At 45.6% G+C, this 23,280-nt stretch overlaps 1 protein-coding gene across 1 annotated transcript; it reads left to right on the top strand.

The window, feature by feature from the left end:
- Window positions 1-850: 850 nt before the first annotated feature.
- On the top strand, window positions 851-16,189 carry TYROBP (transmembrane immune signaling adaptor TYROBP). Its single transcript, XM_035121014.3, has 5 exons — window positions 851-1,041; window positions 10,196-10,216; window positions 10,921-11,052; window positions 14,363-14,400; window positions 15,128-16,189. Exons 1-5 carry the CDS (start codon window positions 981-983, stop codon window positions 15,194-15,196), a joined length of 321 nt encoding a protein of 106 aa, XP_034976905.2. The 5' UTR covers window positions 851-980; the 3' UTR covers window positions 15,197-16,189.
- The last annotated feature ends 7,091 nt before the right edge of the window (window positions 16,190-23,280 follow it).

Here is a 23,280-nt window from a genome sequence, read left to right as displayed (position 1 = left end):
GCCATTTTGGAACTGGGCGGAGCATGCTCAGAAGTGACTTTTGATGCTGCTGTGCCCAGTTCCAAAATGGCTGCCGCACCAGAAGTCGCACTGCAGCCATTTTGGAACTGGGCAGAGCAGCATCAAAGGTCGCTTCTGAGCATGCTCCGCCCAGTTCCAAAATGGCCGTCGCGCCAGAATAAACCAGGGGGAAACAAAAAAAAATCCGTTTTTTCGGCTGGGGACAGCTGGAAAAACGGGGGTTTCCCGGGGAAAACGGGAGAGTTGGCAGCTATGGATAGGGGGTGGGAGGGTGGATGGGGGGTGGGATTAGGTGACAATGTTTCTGTTTTGCTTAATATATGTAGGGCTTAATGACAGCTTTGTTTGTGTTGGTACTCCTTTATTCGCTTGTGTTCTTTTGGTGGTGAGAGAGATTGGGGTTGGCCAAGGGTGTGGTTGTTCATTTGTGATTGGCTATGGTGGTCTTTGTTTTCATGTGTGAGTGGGGTGGGTGGGTGTTTTGGGTCAGGTTAGCCATACTGATTTGTATGCTGGCGTAATTTTTTTGTCGTTATCTTGTTGGGCTGTGTGTGTGTGTGATAAAGGGGAACCATACCGGGGTGAAGGCATCCTCTTCTATTTGTCCCCGTGTCAGTTTCAGCTTGTTGGTTAAGTCCATTTAAGTTGATTGAATTGGTGGAGTGCATGAGCAGTGATGACATCTTGTCCTTCTGTCTCTTTTCTCTCCATTCTGATTGTGGGCTAATTGTAGATCACGGCCCACAATCTGACTCTCGCCCCTCCGACATATCCCTTCCCCTTTTCTGAGGTTTCCTGCTTGAAGCAATTTCAAGTTCTCCTTCCTTGCTCTTCAGCCAGAGACAACCACTGCTGTCTCTGGGGGTTTGGCTTCCGCACCCTTGGGAACCCGGAATCAGATCATCCTCAGCCAGGGAGCCGTCAGCGTCAGATTGATCCCCAATTTAGGAGGTTTTGCCATGGGCCGTCCAGGATTCCCTGTCCTCCATGTTCTTTTGGGCTTGGCTTGGACACAGCTGGGTGAGTTGGATCAAATACTTCTTCAGCCTCCTCTGAGATTCCTGATTCCTCCTCTGCCTACTGTGACTCTTCTTCCTTGGCTACGATCAGCCCTTGACCAACCAAACAACTCTCGACAAATGCTGTGTCTCTCTGCATTGTCTTGGGCTACATAGTTTTTCTTGTCAGAGCTTGGGACAAATTGCCCTAAAGTACGTCTCCAACCTTTGCCCAATGGTTGTTGTGTCCGTCCCAGACTAACACAACAAGCTAGACTCTCCTCTTCCACACACACCCCACACAAACTCACAGGTAGTTCGATCGGACTGTCACTTGTTGCTTTTTCTTGGTGTCTGGTGGCTTCCCTATAATCTCACTGGGATATTTTCTTCCCCCAAATTTGAGGGCAACTGACACATACGTGAACAAAATGACTGTGTGATTGTTTCAGCCATTCTTTCTCTTTTTCTACTTCCCCGTGTTGCTCAATCAGCTTTGTACTCATTCTCATTTTATCTTGGGGAAGGATCCTAGCTCGACATTTTAGCATTTGCTTTGTATTCGGAATACCCCGGTTTCAATCCTCAGCATTTGAAGGCTGGGCTGGGAAGTAAGCTTGCCTGAAGCTGTCAGTCACCATCAACAACACTGAGCTAGATGATTCCTTATAAGGCAGTTTCCTATGTTCCCGTGTTCAGTTTAAAAACTGCCATTTTAAAACATCTGCTTAATTGCATGCCTTGTTACTATGCTCTCAAACATAGGGCCCACAAGGACTCACCAGGGTGCAAGCGGCTCGGCTTATCTTCTCCCTTAGCAGAGAGAAAAGTAGTTGTGGGAAGAGGGCAAACAGGGCAACAGCCCAACCTGAGCAGTAACCTTATTCTCCGAAAATAAGACGTAGCCATAAAATAAGCCGTAGCAGGATTTTTAAGCATTCAAGGAATATAAGCCATACCCCGAAAATAAGACATAGTGATAGGCGCAGCAGAAATGCCGGCTGCGGCAGGAGGAGGGGGAAAAACAAGACATCCCCTGAAAATAAGCCATAGTGTGTTTTTTTTAGGAAAAATAAATATAAGACGGTGTCTTATTTTCGGAGAAACACGGTATACATTGCATCGTCAGGTCTGAGGCGACATAAACACTATTCCTTTAATTCGCATTCAAAGCACATTTCCCCCCTCAAAGTATTTTGGGAACTGTAGTTTGTTAAGGGTTGCTGGGATTTGTAATTCTGCGAGGGGCGAACTGCAGTGCCCAGAATTCTTTGAGGGGAAAGGTGTGATTCCAATGCGCATATATATTTTGTGTATGTGGCCTGAGTCTCAGTGCTGTAGATTGGAGGATGTTTGGGAGCTGGCAGTGCAGGAATCTGAGCAGCCAGCCTCTAACCTAGGGCCAGCCAACATGCCATTCTCCAGGTATTTTTGGACTCCCAACACCCATCAGCCCCAGGCAGTATGGACAATGGTTGGGATGATGGGAGTTGTAGTCAGATAACATCTGGGGGGGGCAGTGGTGGGCGGGTTCTTCTGTGAGAGTTCCTGTTTTCGCCCGAGGTGGGAAAATTAGTCCATCTGTGGCCACTACCTCTTGCTTTCATCAGGGCTGAGGCTTTCAGACATTCTGTTCTTGCAGGAAGGTTTTGCTTAAGCATAGTTCTCCTTCAGCTGGTGTGCCGGATGTAGCTTTAACATTTCAGCTGCACCCGGTGTGAGTCGGTGCCCTCCCCATCCTCTCACCTTCCATCCTCTCGGCTCCCAGTGAAGGCAAGCCAGTTGCGCTCCTCTTATGGATTTATTAGACCTCCTTGGAGACTCAAAAAAAGGGTTCCTAAGGATTAACTGGGAAACTGCATCATAAGGGAATAAATTACATGTTCTCTATCCCCTTGGTAACATCTACAGTAGCAAAATACACGAGACGCTGTTTCAAACTCCAAATGGGGGCAAGGACACCATCTATCCTTGTGCTGTCTAGGATATTGGCGGGTAAAACCAGGCAATAAAACTGCTCTTCTGTACTCAGGAACTATGAGAAAATAGAGATATGACATTTGTTTGTTAGAAGCAGACCAAGTCAGCCCAGCAAGCATGGTGTACATGAGTCATTAGCTGATGTGTGTAACTCTTGAACATCCATTTCCGGTAATACAGAGAAAGGAGAACTGACGTGTGTGTGCGCGCACACACACACACACGCTTAAAATTTTAAAAGGTTTACATCAGTATGACATTTCTAAACCAGCCAGACCTCCCCACACCTTCACTTCCAATACAAAAAACTCACCATAGGGCACATATCTCCTTTGTTTTCCCCCATTAACCCACTAGCCCAAAACCCCCAGGGAGAAGAAAAAATGCCACAGCAACATTTATTTAGTTGGTCCTGAATAATGGGTGATTTGGCAAGACCACCCATTGATTAGAGGTAGCCTTGGGAGTTACAGGTACACTCACTTCCCTGGGCTAATTGCGTGATCAGTGTCTCACTATAGTTTGAGAGGAGAAGCTCTCGTACTCTGTCCTAACCCCACACTAGGGGGGGGAGTGGGCAGGTTAGGATTGTAGCCTTTGTCTGCTCTCTCTCTTTCTATTCCTTTCCATCTTGTGAGAGAGGAAGGGACTCTAGAAATGATATTTCCCCGGCTTTGATAGAAGCATTCCAGCAGTGCTTAGCTGGGTGTTGTGGCCATCAATGCCAGAGCATGGTACGAATCCTACATAAGATATTAGGTGCCTTCAACAGGGCTGCACTCTCTCACACACCCCAGATTAAATCTGGTGCTTTGGAATGGCCCTGATCTGACCCAGGATGGCCAGAAATTGAGTGGATCTCGGCAGAAAATCTATTGAGGGCCCTTGCACAACCATGTGGTCAGGAAGGGAGGGAGACAAAGCTATGCCTCTTCTTCTCCTCCCCCCTTCCACCCACATGCAGTGGGGAGCTATGGAAATAGGAGATAAACACAGGCTTCCTGTGCCTCTCCTTCTCCTTGCTCTCACTGCTGCCAAAGTGGCCTCACATTTACAAAGCCCCCGATTGCTCAGGGTTGACCCTATCCAATCTGGCCAAATCTTATTTTATATATATATATATACCTTGCTTGTTACATGACCAAGAAAAATAATACAAAAAACAATACCAAAAAAGGGTACAATCTAAGAGGGGAAGGAAAAAAATAAAAATAAAACTTAGACAATCTGTTATTAAGATGATGATAATAATAATAATAATTAATAATAATAATAATAATAATTTATTTATTTATACCCCGCCCATCTGACTGGGTTTCCCCAGCCACTCTGGGCGGCTTCCAACAGAAAAATGAAATAAAATGATCTATTAAACATTAAAAGCCTCCCTAAACAGGGCTGCCTTCAGATGTCTTCTAAAAATCCGGTAGCTGTTTTTCTCTTTGACATCTGATGGGAGGGCGTTCCACAGGGCGGGCGCCACCACTGAGAAGGCCCGCCACCGAGATAAAAAGTATGACATAAATTTGTGATTGCAATTTCATGTTACAATAAAAATAAAAATCTCATTATCTTTTATACCAAAATACTATTTTTGTGTTAATAATTTCACAATTTATAAATATTTATGTTGATATAAGCAATTGCTAAAAACTTCTGGGATCACTCAAAAGCTGCTACAGATCTTAACATGGTATAATTTTGTTTAAGATATGTTCTGAAGGCCTCCCGTTTTAATACAAATTCAGTTCTCGGTTTATTTTTTCAGATAGATTGTCTTATTCAGCATATTCAGTCAATTTTTGAATCCACTCTTGTCTAGAAGGAATTATGTCACTCTTCCACCTTGTAGCTATAAGGACTCTAACTGCCACTGTTGCATACAAATAAAGATCTCTGCATTTTTTAGGAATATCTGAATCTATGATGCCCAACAGATATGCCTCTGGTTTCCTAGTAAATGAGATTCTTAACATTTTTTTCTAGTTCAAAGTGGATTTCCTCCCAAATTTTGCTACATTGCCACCATATATGCCTGTTTGGTCTCCACATCCCCAACAATTGCTTTGGGCTCCTTTATACATTTTGGCTAATTTCCATGGAGTTAAATACCACTGGTGTTGCATTTTTAACAAATCTAAGGTCAACCCGAATGCAATTAGCGTACCACTCTACCCCATACCATACCAGAGGTGTACAGTTATTTACATATAATGTTCAGTGAGTGCAGAGCCTGCACACTTGTACAAGTCAACAAGTGTAAGCGATTTCACCCAAACGCTTGTATATGTGTCGGACCAGCTTGTAGTTGTGTTCAGTGTAATGTGTGAACAAGCCTCTTGCCTTGCTGGATCAGTCTAAGGCGGGCAAGCTATGGGTCTCCCTTACCTGGGAGTAAGCCCCACTGAACGTCGTGAAGCTGACTTTAAAGTAAACATAGGTTGGATTGTGCCACATCATTCCATGATACCCAGTATTCTGTCTCCAACAGTGACCAGCCAGGTGTCCCTGGAATGATCTGAAGCAGATCTGTGTTTCTCTGCATCACCTGATAGTCGACAGCCTTAGATAGAATCACAGCATTCTAGAGTTGGGAGGCACCCCGAGGGTCATCTAGTCCAAACCTCTGCAATGCAAGAATCTCATACATGACAGGAGGCCATCCAACCTCTGCTTTAAAACCTCCAAGGAAGGGGAGTCCACCACTTCTTTTGCAAGTGTGTTCCACTGTCAAACAGCTCTTCCTGTCAGAAAGTTCTTCCTGAAGATAATGGTTTTGTTTTTAAGTGTCACTGTTGTCATGAGCCCAGGCTGATCTTGTGGCATTATCTCTCTTCTGAAGGGCCCATCTCCTGAAAGTGACAAGCCATTCAGGGCCAAAACAAATTTTGCCTCATGAGATCTGTGAGCAGATCGCCCAAACTGGTTTCCCCTCCAACCACTTTAAAACCACTTTCTGGCAGTGTGCACGATCAGTGCATTCGTGGTGCAGGAGGGGCTGTTTAATACATCTCTCCCCACCATTTCTCATGTCTAAATTTCATTATCACCCAAGCTGCTATTAGATCTACTGGGGCGGGCAGGGGGGGGGGAGTTCTTATACTATGCCTGTCTGCTGCTGCTGCTGCTATAGCAATATTTTCAGTTTCCTTGGGGAAGGTATATCGCTCAGCTAATAGGACACCTGCATTGCTTTCAGAAGGTCCCAAGTTCAATCACTGGCATCACCAGGTAGGGCTAGGAAAGACCTCCATCTGAGACCTTGGCAATACATTGCCCATCTGTGTAAGAGATTATTCTAAACTAGATAAGCCAACTTATCTGGCTCACTAAAAGCAGCTTCGTCTGTGCAGCAGAGGGGCAACTTAGTTCAGGGGAATGGAGTGGAGAAAAGGCTTAAAACCCACTCTCCCAGCTCCAGTGCCTCAATCCAATAAGTGTCCCCTGAAGAAGACTTCTTTTTGTCTGTCCTCAATGCACCGTCAATCCGTTCTACCATTCACTCTTGCCATTCTCATCTGTTGCTCAGCTAGATGATTTTTCACTCTGGATTTAATAATCTTACTGGGGGACCGGGGGAGCTTTAGACCAAGTGGTGAACCTGTAGCCCTCCAGATGTTGGGCTACAACTCCACCAGAATGCCTAAAGATCGGGGGTGATGAGAGTTGGAGTCCAATACCTTCTGGAGGGTTATGGGTTCCTCATCCCATCACCTAGAATTGCAGCCTTACTCCCTAGACACACTGAGCATTGCATAAATCAATACATAAAACATTGGTGCCTCACTCTGGCCTAGGCAATATGTAAGAAAAGTGATGAAAGGGATCTAAACTTTCTTTGAGATGCATATACCTGAAGGAGCGTCTCCACCTCCATCGTTCTGCCTGGACACTGAGGTCCAGTACCAAGGGCCTTCTGACGGTTCCCTCGTTGCGAGAAGCCAAGTTGCAGGGAACCAGGCAGAGGGCCTTCTCGGTGGTGGCGCCCGCCTTGTGGAACGCCCTCCCATCAGATGTCAAAGAGAAAAACAGCTACCAGATTTTTAGAAGACACCTGAAGGCAGCCCTGTTTAGGGAGGCTTTTAATGTTTAATTATTTTATTTCATTTTTCTGTTGTAAGCCGCCCAGAGTGGCTGGGGAAACCCAGCCAGATGGGCAGGGTATAAATAAATTATTATTATTATTATTATTATTATTATTATTATTATTATTATTATATGCATAAACCATGTGGATTAGTGCTGCATCCATGCTGGGCATCCCCTCACCAATGCCCCATGCTGCTCACTACACCACTCTCCTCCCTACTCCCCCCTCTGTTTACAAGTTCCAGACAGTGGGAGAAGAGACTCTGGTGTTGTTGCTGCTGCTGCTGCTGCTGTTAATTGGTCAGCATGCCAGTCAGCATGCCACAATGTGCCCTCTGTGATTGTTTTTCCCTGGATGGAATTTGTCTTTCAACTTTGACAATGCCCCTGGCAAATCTAGATGAAGGATAGAGAGACATGTGTTCATCCATGTAGAAATTAGCATACTGTATAAAAGTAAAATTAATGTTGGTTGCTCCACCCATTTTTCACCTCTGGCCCTGCCCACTCAGGGCATGTGGCTCCTGGAAGGTTGCCAAGAAGGAAATGTGACCCTTAGGTTGAGAAAGTTCCCCCTCCCCTATGATTTGTGAACTCTGATGCACAGATGATCCCACCTATAGGACACACAATGGTACTTGTGATTCAGGGATGCTGACTGCTGTGGGGCTCAAAATCAGGAACCTGACCTAATCTATAGGTCAGTGGTCTTACAGCAGGATGTCTGGGGTCCCACCCTACAGAATGAGTTGGAGGGGGGAAAGCAGCAGGGCTGTCTTATCACATTTCCAAGTAAGTGAGGTAATGTGCTTGCAGCTTTACCATTAAGTTCAAAGTCTTGAACTGCCTAGTTGCAACAATGGTCCTATGAATTAAGTCAGGGGTGGGGAATCTGGGGACCTTGAGATGTTTCTGGACTGCAGCTCCCATCACCCCTGAAAGTCAACCATGCTGACTGGGGGTGATGGGAATGGGAGTCCAGCAGTATCCAGGTTCCCCATCCCTGGATTAGGAATTGGCTTGTTTTATTGTTGGGGCTGCTGTTCAGAGGAGAGATGTACAGGCAGTTTCAACATGGGCATGTACCAAGTGAATCCATCAGGTTTTAAGTCTGCAGCCTATCCAAAGAATATTGAAGGGCTAAGGAGGAGTTCCACCTAAGGCCTTGGAAAGTGCTACCAGTGAGAATAGATAAGGCTGGACTAGTAAGGGTGAAATGTAACTTCAGATAGTCATCCTCTTTATAGACAAACTTGTAGAGATGGAAGGGGCACACCAAAGTTCATCCACAGATACATTAAGGCGCATGGTTATGCCAGCAGATGTGGCTTCAGCCAACTTCTCTCTCTCTCTCTCTCTCTCTCTCTCTCACACACACACACACACACACACACACACACACATGCCCCCCATGCTGATCTACAGGCACATTAATATGCATTCACACATGCACATGCACACTCATACGGTACTTGCACAAACTCATGAGGAGAAAGATGCACAGCAGGACTCTTAGAAAGGTAACTGAGATTATGGCCTTTCCTGTTATTTGTACGTTTATGATCCATAGGGTTGTGAAGTCTGAAAGAAAGAAGAAAAAAGGAACAGCTTAGAAGACTGATCTCTTTATACTTGGCTGAATTGGGAGCCAATTAAAAGTTCCCTGTCTCATCTCCAGATAGTTTGGTGATTACTTTTGGAGACCTTTTTTCTTTTCTTTTTAACTCAAGGAAGTTGCTGAAGCTGCAGTTAGAAGTGGAAGGCCAGAACAGGGGAGTGGAGCTTCTGAACCCTTTCCCCTTATGCCATTATTTCCACCCTGTTTTTCCTGCCCCTGGGGAAAGTTCTCCAAAGAAGATGAAAACACCTTGGAGGGGCAATTTTTGGTAGAAAGATTATGTGAGGTGAGAGAGAGTTAAGGAACCCCTTCCATGCATGCTGGTTCTCTACTTCAAATGGCAACATCAGCAGCTGCATTGGGTAAAAATAATAAGAGCACATCCCAAAAAAGAATTGCGGAACTATACATAACATGCAGTTTTCACCCTCAGTTTCCACCAGATGGATTCAACAGCACCAGCTGACTGCAGGAGGCTTAGAGATGGGTGTTGATTTCCCTACCATGAGGTGGACTTTTTATTCCGGACCCTTTTTCATCGCCAGCCAGCCCAGCATTTGATTGTTCGTGCCCTTACCAATCAACAGGAAAAGATTAATTTCAGAGAAGCCTCAGCATTGCGGTCTAGTTCACATCTTTGCTTCCGTTTGATTCCAGCTTCCTAGATTAGTCACCTGGAGGTGGAGTGTTGCTTTGCCTGTCAGTAATTCTGTGGTTGCAGCTCTGAGTACAGAAACTGATCATGAGCAAAGCAGTCATTATTCTGGCATTGCATGGCCCAGGACCCCCCTCAATTGCGGGGGCAAGGCAGCACATGTGAGATGTATCCAATGCTTCCCCTCCCTTGGTCAAAAATGTAGTGCCAGTACTCACATCACAGGCACCAGAACAAATTTTTCTGCTGCCCAGGACAGGTGAACACCATCACAAAAAGCACTGAATGTATATATAGTGGTTTTTATTAGACCCTGTAATCTAAAACATTTTTCAATAGTACTATAATTTTGCCTAATTCTGACTTTTCGACTCTCTCTTTTTTATTTTATTTTATTTATTTATTTTGCAACTCATGCTTGTAATTTTTGAGGAAGAAAGCTTCCAAACAGTTTAACTGATGCGTCTCTAATACAAACTTTGTGGGGTCACCTAACAATTCTCAGCAGCCTTAACAAACTAGATTTCCCAGGATTCTTTGGGGGAAGCCATGACTGTTTATAAAACGGTATGATACTGGCTTTAAATATACAGTGCAGATGGGGCTCAAGATGATGGTGGGAATGGGTGAGGGAGGGGGTGGGAAGGGAAAGGAAAGGAAAAATGGTACGGGAAATTAAACATTGGAAGGAGAGAATATAATGTATGTAAAAATTCTCGTACTTCAATAAAAATCTTTTTTTTAAAAAAAAGATGATGGTGGGAATGCCCTGGGGAAACATGCCAAACCTCTCTTTTCTCAAACCTCTCTCTTTTCTTCCTTTTCTTTTCATAGGAGCTGTCCAAGCCCAGAAAGGTAAGAACCCTTTCATACCCACTTTTGTATTATTTACTGCTGCTAATGTTTTAAATAAATGATGCGAGCAGAATATGGGATCCTGTGACAAAGAAACTTTTATTTAGGCTGTTCAGTTCCTAACAGAGATATATCAAGGGGGCACCTGTTCTTTGAGGTTTCAATTCCTTGACTGTGGTTCCTCCAGATTCTTGCACCACTAGCAGCCCCTTGTGAAACACTTCAGTTTCTACTTTCAGTCTCTCACTATCGAGACATCCAGCCTTGTCAGGTGGTTGTGTCCCACAAGCGGACAGTTGCCCCATGGCGGGGACAGGGAAGCTGCGGCCCTCCAGAGTTATAATATTATTTTCTCATAATACAGTGGTACCTTGGATTACAAACACTTTGGGTTACAGACTAACCCAGAAGTAGTACCTCAGGTTAAGAACTTTATCTCAGGATGAAAACAGAAATTGTAAACCAGTGGCACGGTGGCAGTGGGAGGCCCCATTAGCTAAAGTGGTACCTCAGGTTAAGAATGGTTTCAGGTTAAGAACGGACCTCCGGAACGAATTAAGTTCATAACCAGAGATACCGCTGTATTAAATCCTGTCTTTCTACAATGTCCCCAGTCGGTAAGTTTGCCGGGTGTGTGTGTGTGTGTTAAACCCTAGTGGCTGCTGTTCTGTGTGTCTCACGATTCCGCTGCTGTATCTCCCCAGACTGTGGCAGCTGCTACCAGCTCAATCCAGGCACCATTGCCGGCGTGGTGCTGGGAGATCTGCTGCTGACTTTGCTCATTGCATTGGCTGTATACTATGTGGCTGCCTGCATCCATCAACGCCAATCAGCTGGTAAGGAGAGAAAAGCCATTCTCATTGCAGATATTAATATTGTGCGGCTTGAAGCAAATGGGTGCATAAAAAATGAGTCATTTTCAAATAAAAATGGTCCAGGCCCATAAGCTTTACTAACCAGAACTTATTCAAAACAGTTAAAAAAAATATCAATAATGCATCCAGATAGTTCCATAAGACATATACGTGTCCAAGCATAGGCTCAGCATCTTCTTAGAAATATAACATAACTCCAAACCAACCTAGAATCAAAGGTATCTCTCTCCTTACAGTCTCCGTTAGCCTGGAGCTGTATTATCTTCCAGAGAGACTCATTTTCACATCTTTTTTCCCACTGTGCCTGGGAACAGAAGACCAAAGGCAACTCCCTTCAAAATGGCAATATGCAACCAAATACCTTACTCATATGATCTAAGGTTAAACACTCATGTGAAAGAGCAGAGAACATCAACAGTTAGCCCATCTAGAAGCTCAGAGAGCCCTGCTTTGTTTTAGCATACACACTCAAATAGAATTTCCTGGTGTTTAAACCCTTAGCAATACACATACAAGTATTTTCCTTTTCCATGTCAATTAAAGAATTGCACTTAACAATTATAGTCCCCCTGAGCTTGGTTGATCGTTCCCCTTCTGAAAAAAATGGCAGAGGTTAACACTACAGGCATAGATGTGAACAAGACAAGAAGCCTATAAACCTGCTACATGGGTGTCCACTGAATGCTCATGGGGAGTGGGGGATTGTTCCTGCTAACCCTGCCCATCAACTCTGCAGTTTAGCATAACTTGGGTGTAGAACCTATATATGGAAAAACAGCTTATGCCAAAAGCAGAGTCCCAGATTGTTTCCCCACCCACCTAGCCATACAAGTTCAGTGTATCTTGATTGGATATGGGTACAAGGCTAGAAACTAGAGCTGAGCAGAAATACTGGGGGGTGAGGGTTGAGAAAATATCTGAGATTCTTCTTTTTCTCACACACACCCATCAGAAAAAGGAGGCCACTTTGCAGAATGTTCTCCAAATATTCCATCATTTTTTTGGTGGTGGCCACCATTCTCATGTCCCCCATAATGCCATGGAGTGACATTAGGTTTTGGGCATTGGGAAGGATGTGTTGGGAGGATGCAAAGTTGGCTGCCAGCACAATTACTACTGCTTTTTGGAAGGAAGGAAGGAAGGAAGGAAGGAAGGAAGGAAGGAAGGAAGGAAGGAAGGAAGGAAGGAAGGAAGGAATTGTGCAAATGTTGCTGCTAATCATGAACCCACTCCCAAGAGACTGTTGAATGATTTCTCCTCCCTACCTGCAAAAAAGATTGTGGAGTGAAATTGTCTCCCCAACTTCTCCTTTGTGCTAATTTCTATGCATCTCTTCTAGAAACACAGAAATAAACAGATGCAAAAGAACTATTTTCTCTCTACAACAGGAAAGAGTATCTTTCCCCCACAGATAATGGAAAGCAGCTTGGGAAGATGATTCTCTTTTTCTAAGCAGGCAAATGGCAGGCAAAGAAAGGACTAATCAATTGTACTGGTGCCACTGTTTGCAGTTCCTGAGCTTACTTTCCATAACTCCCTTTAATATCAAATGTATGTGGTGAGTGGCGGATCTTGGTATCTCCTATTTCAGTGGCGCTCCGTGTAATGCCAAAATCCAGTGCCCTTCCCCGCCTCTCATCTTCCATTAGAGTAATAGTGGCAGAGCTGCTCCAGCGCCCCAGAAACTCTGTGCTTGATGTGACTGCTGGAGTCGCGCTCCCCAAGAGCACCTCTGTGGCTGGAGTCAAAACAGGACCACAGCGAGTTTGTGAGAACCAGAGGTTTGCAGACACAAACAAATAAACAAGCAGACAATAAATTGCAATGGAGGAGGAAACAGACTAATGTAGACTGAGCATGCTCAGTAGCCACAGGATGTTGCATGTTAATTGGAAAGGGAAAAAAATGGGAAAGGGAGGATGGAGGATGGAATGGAGCATCCTGGAGAGTGAATGGAGCATCCAGCATCCTAGCTGTGACATGTAAGCATGTGCAGCAATCTTTTGCTGCAGTCCCACTCGGTTTCCTTTTTTAAAGCCAAGGAGAAGACTTGCAGAACTCTGCCTAGCTTCTAATTTGGCCTTCTTAGCTTGCAGCTGGAGGTTTTAATTGAACCCTTTAAACAACAAACTTGAGCATCATTGCATCCTCCCTCCCTTGAGCAGTAACATCAGCTCCCACCTGCTCAGGCTTTTTTGTCTCTCTATTTGCCTTTGAGGAACATGACTCTGGGTGGGGAGAGTTAGAAACTTCAGTGCAGTCCTAGTTATTCTTGGCCAGCTGTTTGTAGGGCCCTTAAGCAAGTTTTAGCCAGGATATTGTCATGCTAGCTCAGAGACACTGGGTTGTGAGGGCGATTGGGGGGGGCACTATTTCATGTGAGACATCACACTTGTGCAACATCCCAGCGTTGTGCACCTAACGTCAGGACGTCGGGAGGAGCCAGACACCGTGGTCATGCGGCTCCTCTTTTGCCTCCCCCTAGTGCTGCCACCGGCGAGAGGCTGCCTTGCCCCTTTTCCCCCTTCATGGAAGGTGGAGGAGCAGAAGGAAGGGGCCACTGGAAACATGCTTCCTCTCTCACCACAGTCTCAATGAAAATCCCCCCACTGGGTGAACTTGGGGTTTTCATTATAAGGTGCCTAGCATTCATGAGAGGGAAGTGGCTCTTTTCCTCAACACTATGGTAGGGGAGGACCTTCCTCCTTGCATATCTGATGAAAGTTGAGGTGATTCCCCCATAGCAACTTTTTTAAAAACAAAAACTGGCCCTTCTAGTGAATCTTTCAGTACTGTATCTTGTTTCGCCTTAGGGTATGTGCTGGGCAAACATCTGAGAGGAATGGCTCACACTAAGGGCTCGTTCACACTTCTGCTTGTCCCACGGCTAGAAAGCCAGGCTCCTTTCCCAGGGAAAACCTACTCTTTAGCTTTAAATCAGAACAAACAGCATTATGCAGAATACCCGATTGGAGTTTGCTCTGATTGAGCTCTAAAGAGTGGTTTTCCCAGGGGCAGCGGGAAGCAGCAGAACAAGAGGAAGTGTGGATAAGCCCTCAGACACGTAGCTGACAAATGTTGATATAACTCTCAAATGTCAGAGTCTCGTTTATGCTTGAAAAATAGCATCTATGTCAGCCTGTCATCCTCCAGGTATTTCACCCAAAACATACAGAGGGTGACGGGTTAGCAGCACCTGATCTACACAGATGGAATAAGAAACAGAACCGTTTCTCTCCCACATGCAAACACTTATTTTTCTTCTTCTTAGGGGACCTAAAGAACCCTCCACATGAGTCCCCATATGAGGTGAGTGTGACCATGTGTTTCCTTACTTCGACCCTGAGGCCTAGTGAGCAGGCCTGTTGTGATGAGCCAAGTGGTTGCCATGACGATGAGCCCTGAATCATTGCCACAATAGGAAGCCGAACCAAGGCATTATACCCTGATAGACTGAATGCTGGTGTGCATGTTAATCTGTTTTTAGTTTATTGCTGTTTTTAATTTTTTCCCCATTTTCAATAGCTTAAAAAAAACATTTTTATTGATAATTTTACTATCTTTTGTAAACCATTTTGAGGTTTTTGTTTTGTTTTGTTTTGTTTTGTTTTTGCCGTACAGCAGTATATAGACTTTATGAAATTTATTTAATTGTGCATGCATATGCACATAGTGGACAGGGTGGCCTCCAATTCGTTGCAAAAAATAATAAAGAGGAAATGCATGTCCAGAAGGGAAGTCACAGTCGGTCATAAAATTTCCATGTACTAATATATATGTATGTACCCCATAGGGTGTGCAGATGGTGGCCAGGTCTCCTGCCCACTGTAAAGTCAAGTCCCCCTGCTCTCCATTCTTAGTAGCAAAGTATCAAAAAGAAGATTCGTTCAGGCAGAGGACCAAAGCCGCTTCCGCCCCCTATAATAGACGCCCCTGTCGCTGCTGTTGCACTTCCAACAAATGAGAAGAAATGACTATTCAGCCAGCCAAATAATGAAGATATGCCTTGACACTCTGCTTCTTTCTTACCTTACAGGAGCTCCAAGTCCGTGGGATGGATATTTACAGTGACCTCAAAAACCCCAGACCTGGAAGCTACAGATAGTCATCCTTCTCTGTGCTGCTCTTTTGAGCTTCTACGTACAAGATTGCTGTTCAGTTTCTCCTCTTCAGCAGGCCTACTCAGAAGTTGTACTTTAAGGAAAGCTTTCTAACTGTGAACTTTCATTTGCTTCTTCTCAATATAGAACTTCCTCCACAGAGATCATCTGCTCTATTTTTGTGGAGTCTGTTCCCCCCCCCCCCGCCACACACACACACGCATCAATTGCAACATGGTCAGAACTGCCACGAGTTGAGACACAATGCAGAGCTCTTGGTGGGAAGGGGTTGGGACATGTGAGCTCACCTTTCTTCAACCAGCACCCCCTTCTTCAAGCATAGAAGCTCTGGCTGGGGGCCAAATGCCACTGCAAACCCAGTAATGCTGTGTCATGCATAAGGCTAGCGGAGAAATCCATTTCAGTTGACATTTAATGGCCAGCTTACCTAATTTCAGAAACAAGGCATGAATGAAAACACAGCCCTCCTTTGAAATCTGCACTTCCCCAAATTTGGCAATGCAGTTCTCTAGCCAAAAATCCATATACATGAGGAAGGTGTCCATATAAATGTATATATTTGTGAAAATGATGCACAAGCATGCGTGATATTAGCTTTGCAAAAGTGTGTATCTTAGGCAAAATTGCATACCAAAAAAATCTATTCAGAGAAATGTGCACTATGATGCTGGTGTATTTTCACGAGGACTTATAAAAAATAATGTGCAAGCCACCTGTTAGCTGATGTGTGGGGTAGCACTGCAGCCGCTGCCGCTTTCCTGTGCATTCTCCAGCCTGCCCCAGAGCATCATGGAGAAAGAGCTGGAGAGCAGGGGGAAATGGACATTCGGAAGCTCCCCAATTTACACAATTTTGCTTATGAGCCCGCAAGGTAACCCCAGTGCAAATGGGGGGGGGGGTGCCTGTATCAAATACGCCAAATATATCTTGTAATAAATGCAGGGTAATTATTCCAATAAATAATTAAACAAATCAAACATGCTTTTGTGTTGTTGTTCTACAAATATGTCACAATTCATATCTTCTCAGTAGCCATTAAGACAGGGATAGGGAACCTGTAGTTCTCTGGCTAGTACTGGATTCCAGCTCCCATCAGCCTCGGCCAGCATGCCCAATGGCCAGGAATGATGAGAGTTGTAGTACCAAAAATAAGTAGTCTAACAGCATGTTCCCTGGTCCTAAGACACACACCCCCAATTGTACACCTGGCTCCACCACCAGATATTTTTATTTTGTTCCTGGCTCCCACTGATGGACCTGGGGAGTTGTAGCACCAAAAAAAAAAAAAGAGTCTGTCTCATAAACCTGAATCCCAGCTACTCCTGCTGTAAACTGATGCTTTTGTCCAATTTACGGTGAAAGAAGCAAGAGACTCCTTAAGTACAGTGGTAGAGCACTCTGGGACTGAAATATATAACCCAATAAGGGTTGGGCAGGAGTTTGTTTGTTTTTAAACTAAAGAGTGCCACCCCTATTTGATCACTTTATTTCTTTGTCAGTCCTGCTCTAGATTTTCCTGTTAGTAATCCCCATCCACCAGGACCATTGAGAAATTATTTCCAGATACCCATAGGACATGACACATTGCTTCTGTTCTTTTGTGCTTGGTGTCCCTGAGACAGGGGTGGGGGGAATGGGGCCCAGGGGGCAAATGTAGCCCTCTGGACCTCTCCAACTGTCTTTCATGACTCTGTCATTCTCCAGAGGGTACGGATACAGAATTCTAAGCATCCTCACCAGTGCATGCTGCCAAACTCCTTTGTGGGGATGCCTTGATGGTAAAGCTGCTATGAAACCGATTGAATGTTTTAGTCTAGATCAGGGGTTGTAAACGTGGTCCCTACGTCCCACTAGTGGCGTTTCAGGATTCTAGGTGGGCGGTAGGGGGCTCTACGGCACAAGCTGCATTCTCCTTCCATCGAGCACTGCTGGGCGGTGAGGAAAGTTTACCATCAAGCAAGATGCATTAGTGGGTGGTAGGTATAAAAAGGTTGGCTACCCCTGCTCTAGATCTGCTAAGTTCAGATTCCAAACTCTGTAAACATGGGCGTAGGCAGGGGGGCAGGAGGGGGCAGATGCCCCCCCCTAGAAGCAAAAAAATTAATGTATTTTACAGACCATAACCAGCACTTTTCCCCTCCAAAAACTGAAGTGGAAAGGGCTTTGCTTTAGCAAGAGCAGCTAAGTCTCCGCTTGCTGGGGGGGGGGGGACACAGCAGTAACAAAAACACATCAAATAAATAAAGCAAAGTGGCTACCAGTAGTTAAGCAGTTAAGACAATGGAGCATATATCCCCAGGCAAGATTCGATAGCTGACCATTTCACCCTATTGTTCTTAAGTGGCAGTTGTTAATGAGCATTCAGGAGCATTAAGAGTTCTATTGGCGATTTAATGAGGGTGCAGACTCAGAGGATTCAATTTGAATAAGGTGGCTCTGCAAGGCTAAAAAGAAGTGAATAAGAAAGGGGGGGCTGTAGCTTTGACAGACACAGTGATGTATATAAAAAGCATTGGTGTTCTAGTCTGCCCCTCCTCCTGCATCTGTATACTGTAAATCAGGGGTGGCCACCTCCCAAGAGACTCTGATCTACTCAGAGTTTAAAACTGGGGGTGATCTACCCCCTTTTGGGGGGTTCAGATCAAAGCTATTGAGTTTTTTTAAAGGAAGGGAAGCCCTGTTTTTTTGGGTTTAGGTCAAACTTGTTGAGCTTCTTTTAGGAGGGAGGCCCATTTTTGTTTAGGGTTTCAGGTCATAGTTCAACTTTTTTGAGGGAGGAGGAAAATTTTGGGTGAGCTTTTTTTAGGGGTGCCAGTGACCTACCAGTGATCTACCACAGACATCCAGTGATCTACTGGTAGATCACAATCTACCTGTTGGACGTGCCTGCTGTAAATCAAGCAGAGCGAAAGCTGCTTACAAGGCTCCTGTACATGCAGAGTTCCAGCATCACAGCGTCACCCAGAGGCACCCACAAATATGAGTTATCCCTCTCTCTATTTCTTCCTTCCTTCCCTCCCTCTTCCATCCTTAATAAAATACGGGGGGGGGCAGATAAGCCCCACATAGAAAGCCCATCAACATGGGGGGATGACTCTTTCAAATACGGTATTTACCAGTAATTGGGGGGGGGGAGGCACCTAGGCCTCTAGGAGTTGACTGCTATGCCTAGGAGTAGGACAATTCAAGAAAGCAGAACGATGCATATGGTATGGTAATATATCAATAGAATCGTAGAATTGTAGTCGGAAGGGACCACAAGGGTCATCTAGTCCAACCCGCTGCAATGCAGGATTTTTTTCCTAAGGTGGGGCTTGAACCATGGTTGAAATATTATGCTGATATGCAGCAACGCCTCGGAGCCGTCGTGGCTGCGGCCATGCCTTGCCTCGCCCTCGCCCGCCCTGCCACCCCCTCTCGCCTGCCCGACCCTCCTGTCCTCTTGCTGCAGAGTTCCAGCATCACACCGTCATCCAGAGACACCCACAAATATGAGTTATCTCTCTCTCTATTTCTTCCTTCCTTCCCTCCATCTTCCATCCTTAATAAAATAGGGGGGGCAGATAAGCCCCACATAGAAAGCCCATCAACATGGGGGGGATGACTCTTTCAAATACGGTATTTACCAGTAATTGGGGGGGGCACCTAGGCCTCTAGGAGTTAGATGCTATGCCTAGGAGTAGGACAATTCAAGAAAGCAGATTGATGCATATGCTATGGTAATATATCAATAGAATCATAGAATTGTAGTCGGAAGGGACCACAAGGGTCATCTAGTCCAACCCCCTGCAATGCAGGATTTTTTCCCTAAGGTGGGGCTTGAACCATGGTTGAAATATTATGCTGATATGCAGCAACGCCTCGGAGCCGCCGTGGCTGCGGCCATGTCTTGCCTCGCCCTCGCCCGCCCTGCCACCCCCTCTCGCCTGCCCGACCCTCCCGTCCTCTCCAGCCAAGCAGGGTAGCTGCCAACGCTACCAGCCCCAGAAGCACAAGGTGGCCGCTGCTGCCACCGCCACGATGTCATCAGGCCCGTTGGCCCTTTAGCCCCGCCCACTTTGTGGCCCCTCCCCTTCTGTGCCTTGGCCCCGCCCCTGAACGACCATGGCTTGCCCCCCCCCCTAGTTTTGATCCTGGCTACGCCCCTGTCTGTAAACATTCAGCAGTGGGGGGAAAGCGCAGAAAAGCAATCAAAGCCCTGATCTACAACATCGTTGTCATCAGAGTTGATGTATGAGAAGGGGTGACAGGGCAAGGCTGAGAAATCCGAATATAAGATGCAAAATCACCTAGTGTGTTAGATCTAGTGTGGGCTAACTATCCTGTTTTTGAGACAGGCTGCAGAGTAAGAGTTGGGTAACCATCCACTGTGTGCTGTGTTTGCTTCTAATCTGATCTTTCTCAGCAGGAGGAGCAAGCAGTGTGAGACCACAGACAACTTCCTGCTGTCTTGTTGCTGTGGAGGGGGTGGGGAAAGAGGTTTTTCGTTCCTTCCTACAGAGAGGATGCTGCTCTTCAATTTGGAGGAATCAGCAGTTGCGCCAAGGCTGGAACTAAAGAATTATGTTGGGAGGGAGGGATGGTGGGCAATGGCACAAAGTGGGTGGCTGCTGCTGCTGCTGCCTCGTCAGAGCGCTTTTAACACAGGAAGCTGCTTCGTATTGAGTCAGACTATCAGTCATCTAGATTAGTATTGACAATACTGATTGACAGTGGCTCTCCAGGGTTTCATGCCAAGGGTTTCATGCCAAGCCATATGTGGAGATGTTGGGGATTGGGACCTGGAACTTGCTGTGGGCAAATTACTTGCTCTTCCACTGAGCTATGGCCCTTTGAAGAACAGCATCCTTGCCACCCACTCCACCTGCTCCTAGCTCCACAAACAAATGATTCTTAGCTTTTAAAAAGGTAAAGGTAAAGGACTCCTGACATTTAAGTCCAGTTGCGAAGGACTCTGGGGTTGTGGCGCTCATCTCGCTTTACTGGCCAAGGGAGCTGACGTTTGTCCGCGGACTGTATTTCTGGGTCATGTGGCCAGCATGACTAAGCCGCTTCTGGCGAAACCAGAGCAGCACAAGGAAACGTCGTTTACCTTCCCACTGGAGCGGTACCTATTTATCTACTTGCACTTTGACGTGCTTTTGAACTGCTAGGTTGACAGGAGCAGGAACCAAGCAACGGGAGCTCACCCCGTCTCAGGGATTCAAACCACCAATCTTCTGATCGGCAAGCCCTAGGCTCAGTGATTTAGACCACAGCGCCACCCCCGTCTTAGCTTAAGGCTGCCCCAATTTGAAGGACATATTTTGAACTTGTAATATAGCATGCACACACACATACCCCAGAGAGGTCAACGGCATCTCCTTTTCTCCAACGCCGGCAGTGACCCAAACATTTCATTTCATTTGGCCCTGTTTGCTTGTTTGTTTGTTTTAATCATTTGTCCCCCAAATTTAACAAGCCCTGCCCAATATCTACATAAGAGCAACAATGAAATGAAACCTAAAACAATCTATGGTGAAAAGCAAATTAAATACACACACACACACACACACACACACACACACACACACACACTTCAGTACAGAAATCAAAGAAACCAGCATAAAGCTAAAGCCCTTCTGGAACATAAGCATTTTCAGATCTCTCCTAAAAATGGGGACAAATGGGGCATTTTAGATTTCCGAGGGGGGGGGGCAGCAAATCCCTGCAAATGTCAGGCCAGAGACAAAGGCCCCTGATGCCCATCTCAGGACTCAGGCAGGTTCATTCTGTTAGCTGGACTGTAGGTCAGGTCAGGGATCCCAGGTCAGGGATGGGGAACTCGTGGCCCTTTGCATGCTATTGGTCTCCAACTCGCATCAGCCACAACCAGTATGGGCAATAATCAGGGTTGATGGAAGTTGCCATTCACCAAAATCTTTAGTGTCAAAGCTTCCCCCTCCTTGTCCTAGGCCATATACGCCTACGAAGAGAAAAGTCCGAATGTCTCTGTGCGTCTCTTTGAATTGTCATGTGACTAGCAGTCCAAGTACTAGGGAACATCGGGGGCAGAGCTTGTGTGCACACCCCTATCCCTATGTTTAACCTTTCACGTGTTCAGGCAAAGGCCAGAACACAGCTGGTGTACTTCCAACCTGGTGTTGGCTGAGCAGGTTCAGTAAGCACAGATTTGATTTGGAGATGCCAGGGGTTGTGAGCCTCTAAGAAGGAATAGAAGGCTCTGGAGATGGGAACCTTACTTAGTGAGTAACCATGGGTATCCAAGCTTCAGCATCCTCTGCTGGTGCAACCAAGAACAGCTGTGTGTAAAAACTGTGGCCTACAGTTGGCTGGCAGTAAAAAGCCTCTTGATTGGCCAGGCCTGGTTTTCTGATGCCTCCTTGCTGCTCTAATGACAAGCTCTATTCTAGCTGTGTGGTGTGCTGTAGCTATAGTAATACCATATTTCCTGTGTTGTCTGAGAACATGGTGCAATCAGCACGACAGTCCCTGTTGTCTGGCTGAAGCCACAGCCCAGCAAGAAGCACATGATGTGACTCACTCAAACCATCTGACCTTCCTCTCTCTCTCTCTCTCTCTCTCTCTCTCTCTCTCTCCTCCTTTTAAAGTTTCTTTCTGTCACACCAAGTGACCACTGGCATTCTTTGTGATAAAACTGAGCAGTCCACCCACTACTGCAGCTGTAAGGTGCTGCCTTCCAGATGTGGCTGGACTACAAATCCCATCATCCTTGACCATTGCCCCTTGTGACTGGGGCTGATGAGAGTGGGGAGTCCAACAACCTCTGGAGGTCCACAGTAGGCATGGAGTTAAAATTCAATTTTGTTTGCAGAATTTTAATGAGGAATTACCCAATTTGAATGTCTCAAAAAAATATGTGAAGTGAGATAGGTACATATTCTCTAAAATTCGTGCTGCACTGAATTTTGCAATGCAGTTCTCAAATCGGACAATAGGTACATTGTGCATATGAATGCATATTTTGGTGACAATTGCATGCCAAGATGCATTCTATTAAAGAGAAATTGCTTGCAAATTGGAATGTCGAAACTCCAAACGAAAATGTGTTTATTGGGAGAAAATCACATTAGAATGATTACAAATATGCATGAGGATTTCTAACCCCCACCCTGCAAATTACTGCAGAAATGTGGAGAATTGGTTTAAGATTGGGGAAAGCAAAAACCTGGAGAACCAAAAAATGACACACCCCTACCTTTGATCCCAGAAGCTTCTTTGACCCTTTGAATCTTTTTAACTGGAGTTGCCAGGGATTGAATGCAATCTTGCATCCAAAGCAGGTGCTTTGCCACTGAGCAGTGCTCCTATTGCACAACAAGGACCACAACTGTGCATAAGCAAAGTGTGCTCTCCATCATGACCACCCACTCACTCCCTGCTAAGCTTACCGATTGGGGATGGGTACTGGCAGAGTCAGGCATCCCTTTCTTTCTCTCCCCCTCCCCAACTTTCTCACTAGGGCAAAAGGCCAGGAGTGCTCGTCCTGGAAAGAGAAGGCTGCAGCCACCCTCCTTGTCCCCAAAATGCAAAAAAAGCATACAAACATAAGAGAAGCTTGCTAGATTAGGCCAGTGGCCCCTTTAGTCCAGCATTTGGTTCTCACAGCAGCCATCCAGATTCCTTATGGGAAGCCTCAAAGCAGGACCTGAACACAAGACTGCTCTCCTGCGGTCGCCAGCACCCAGACCAGAGCATCCAACAGGGACATGGCACATTGGCTTTGCATAACCAAAGATGTCTTTGTGAAGCCATGTTTGTGTATTTTCATCAACCGGTATTTTCAGGCACTGCTTTGGACTCCTGGTATCATTTTTTTTTTAATTTTATGATGACTAAAAAGAGAAATAAATGACAAGAAAAAGAACCATAGGCAACATCAAGCCTGCATTGTATTGCAAATCAGCAATGAAGCCACCACTGGTGCTTACATTCAAAACAGTGTGAATCCATAACCTATATTCAATATGTCCTTCCTGATCCTGTTGCCCTCTTTTTTTAACCTCAGGGTTGTTTTTGCCATTGTAGCAAACTCCCAGACTTTCTC

Source organism: Zootoca vivipara, chromosome 6 (assembly GCF_965207765.1).
Source record: "Zootoca vivipara chromosome 6, rZooViv2.hap1.1, whole genome shotgun sequence".
NCBI lineage: Eukaryota > Metazoa > Chordata > Lepidosauria > Squamata > Lacertidae > Zootoca > Zootoca vivipara.
The sequence above is the reverse complement of the archived record's forward strand: the minus strand, read 5'-3'. Positions and strand labels throughout refer to the sequence as shown.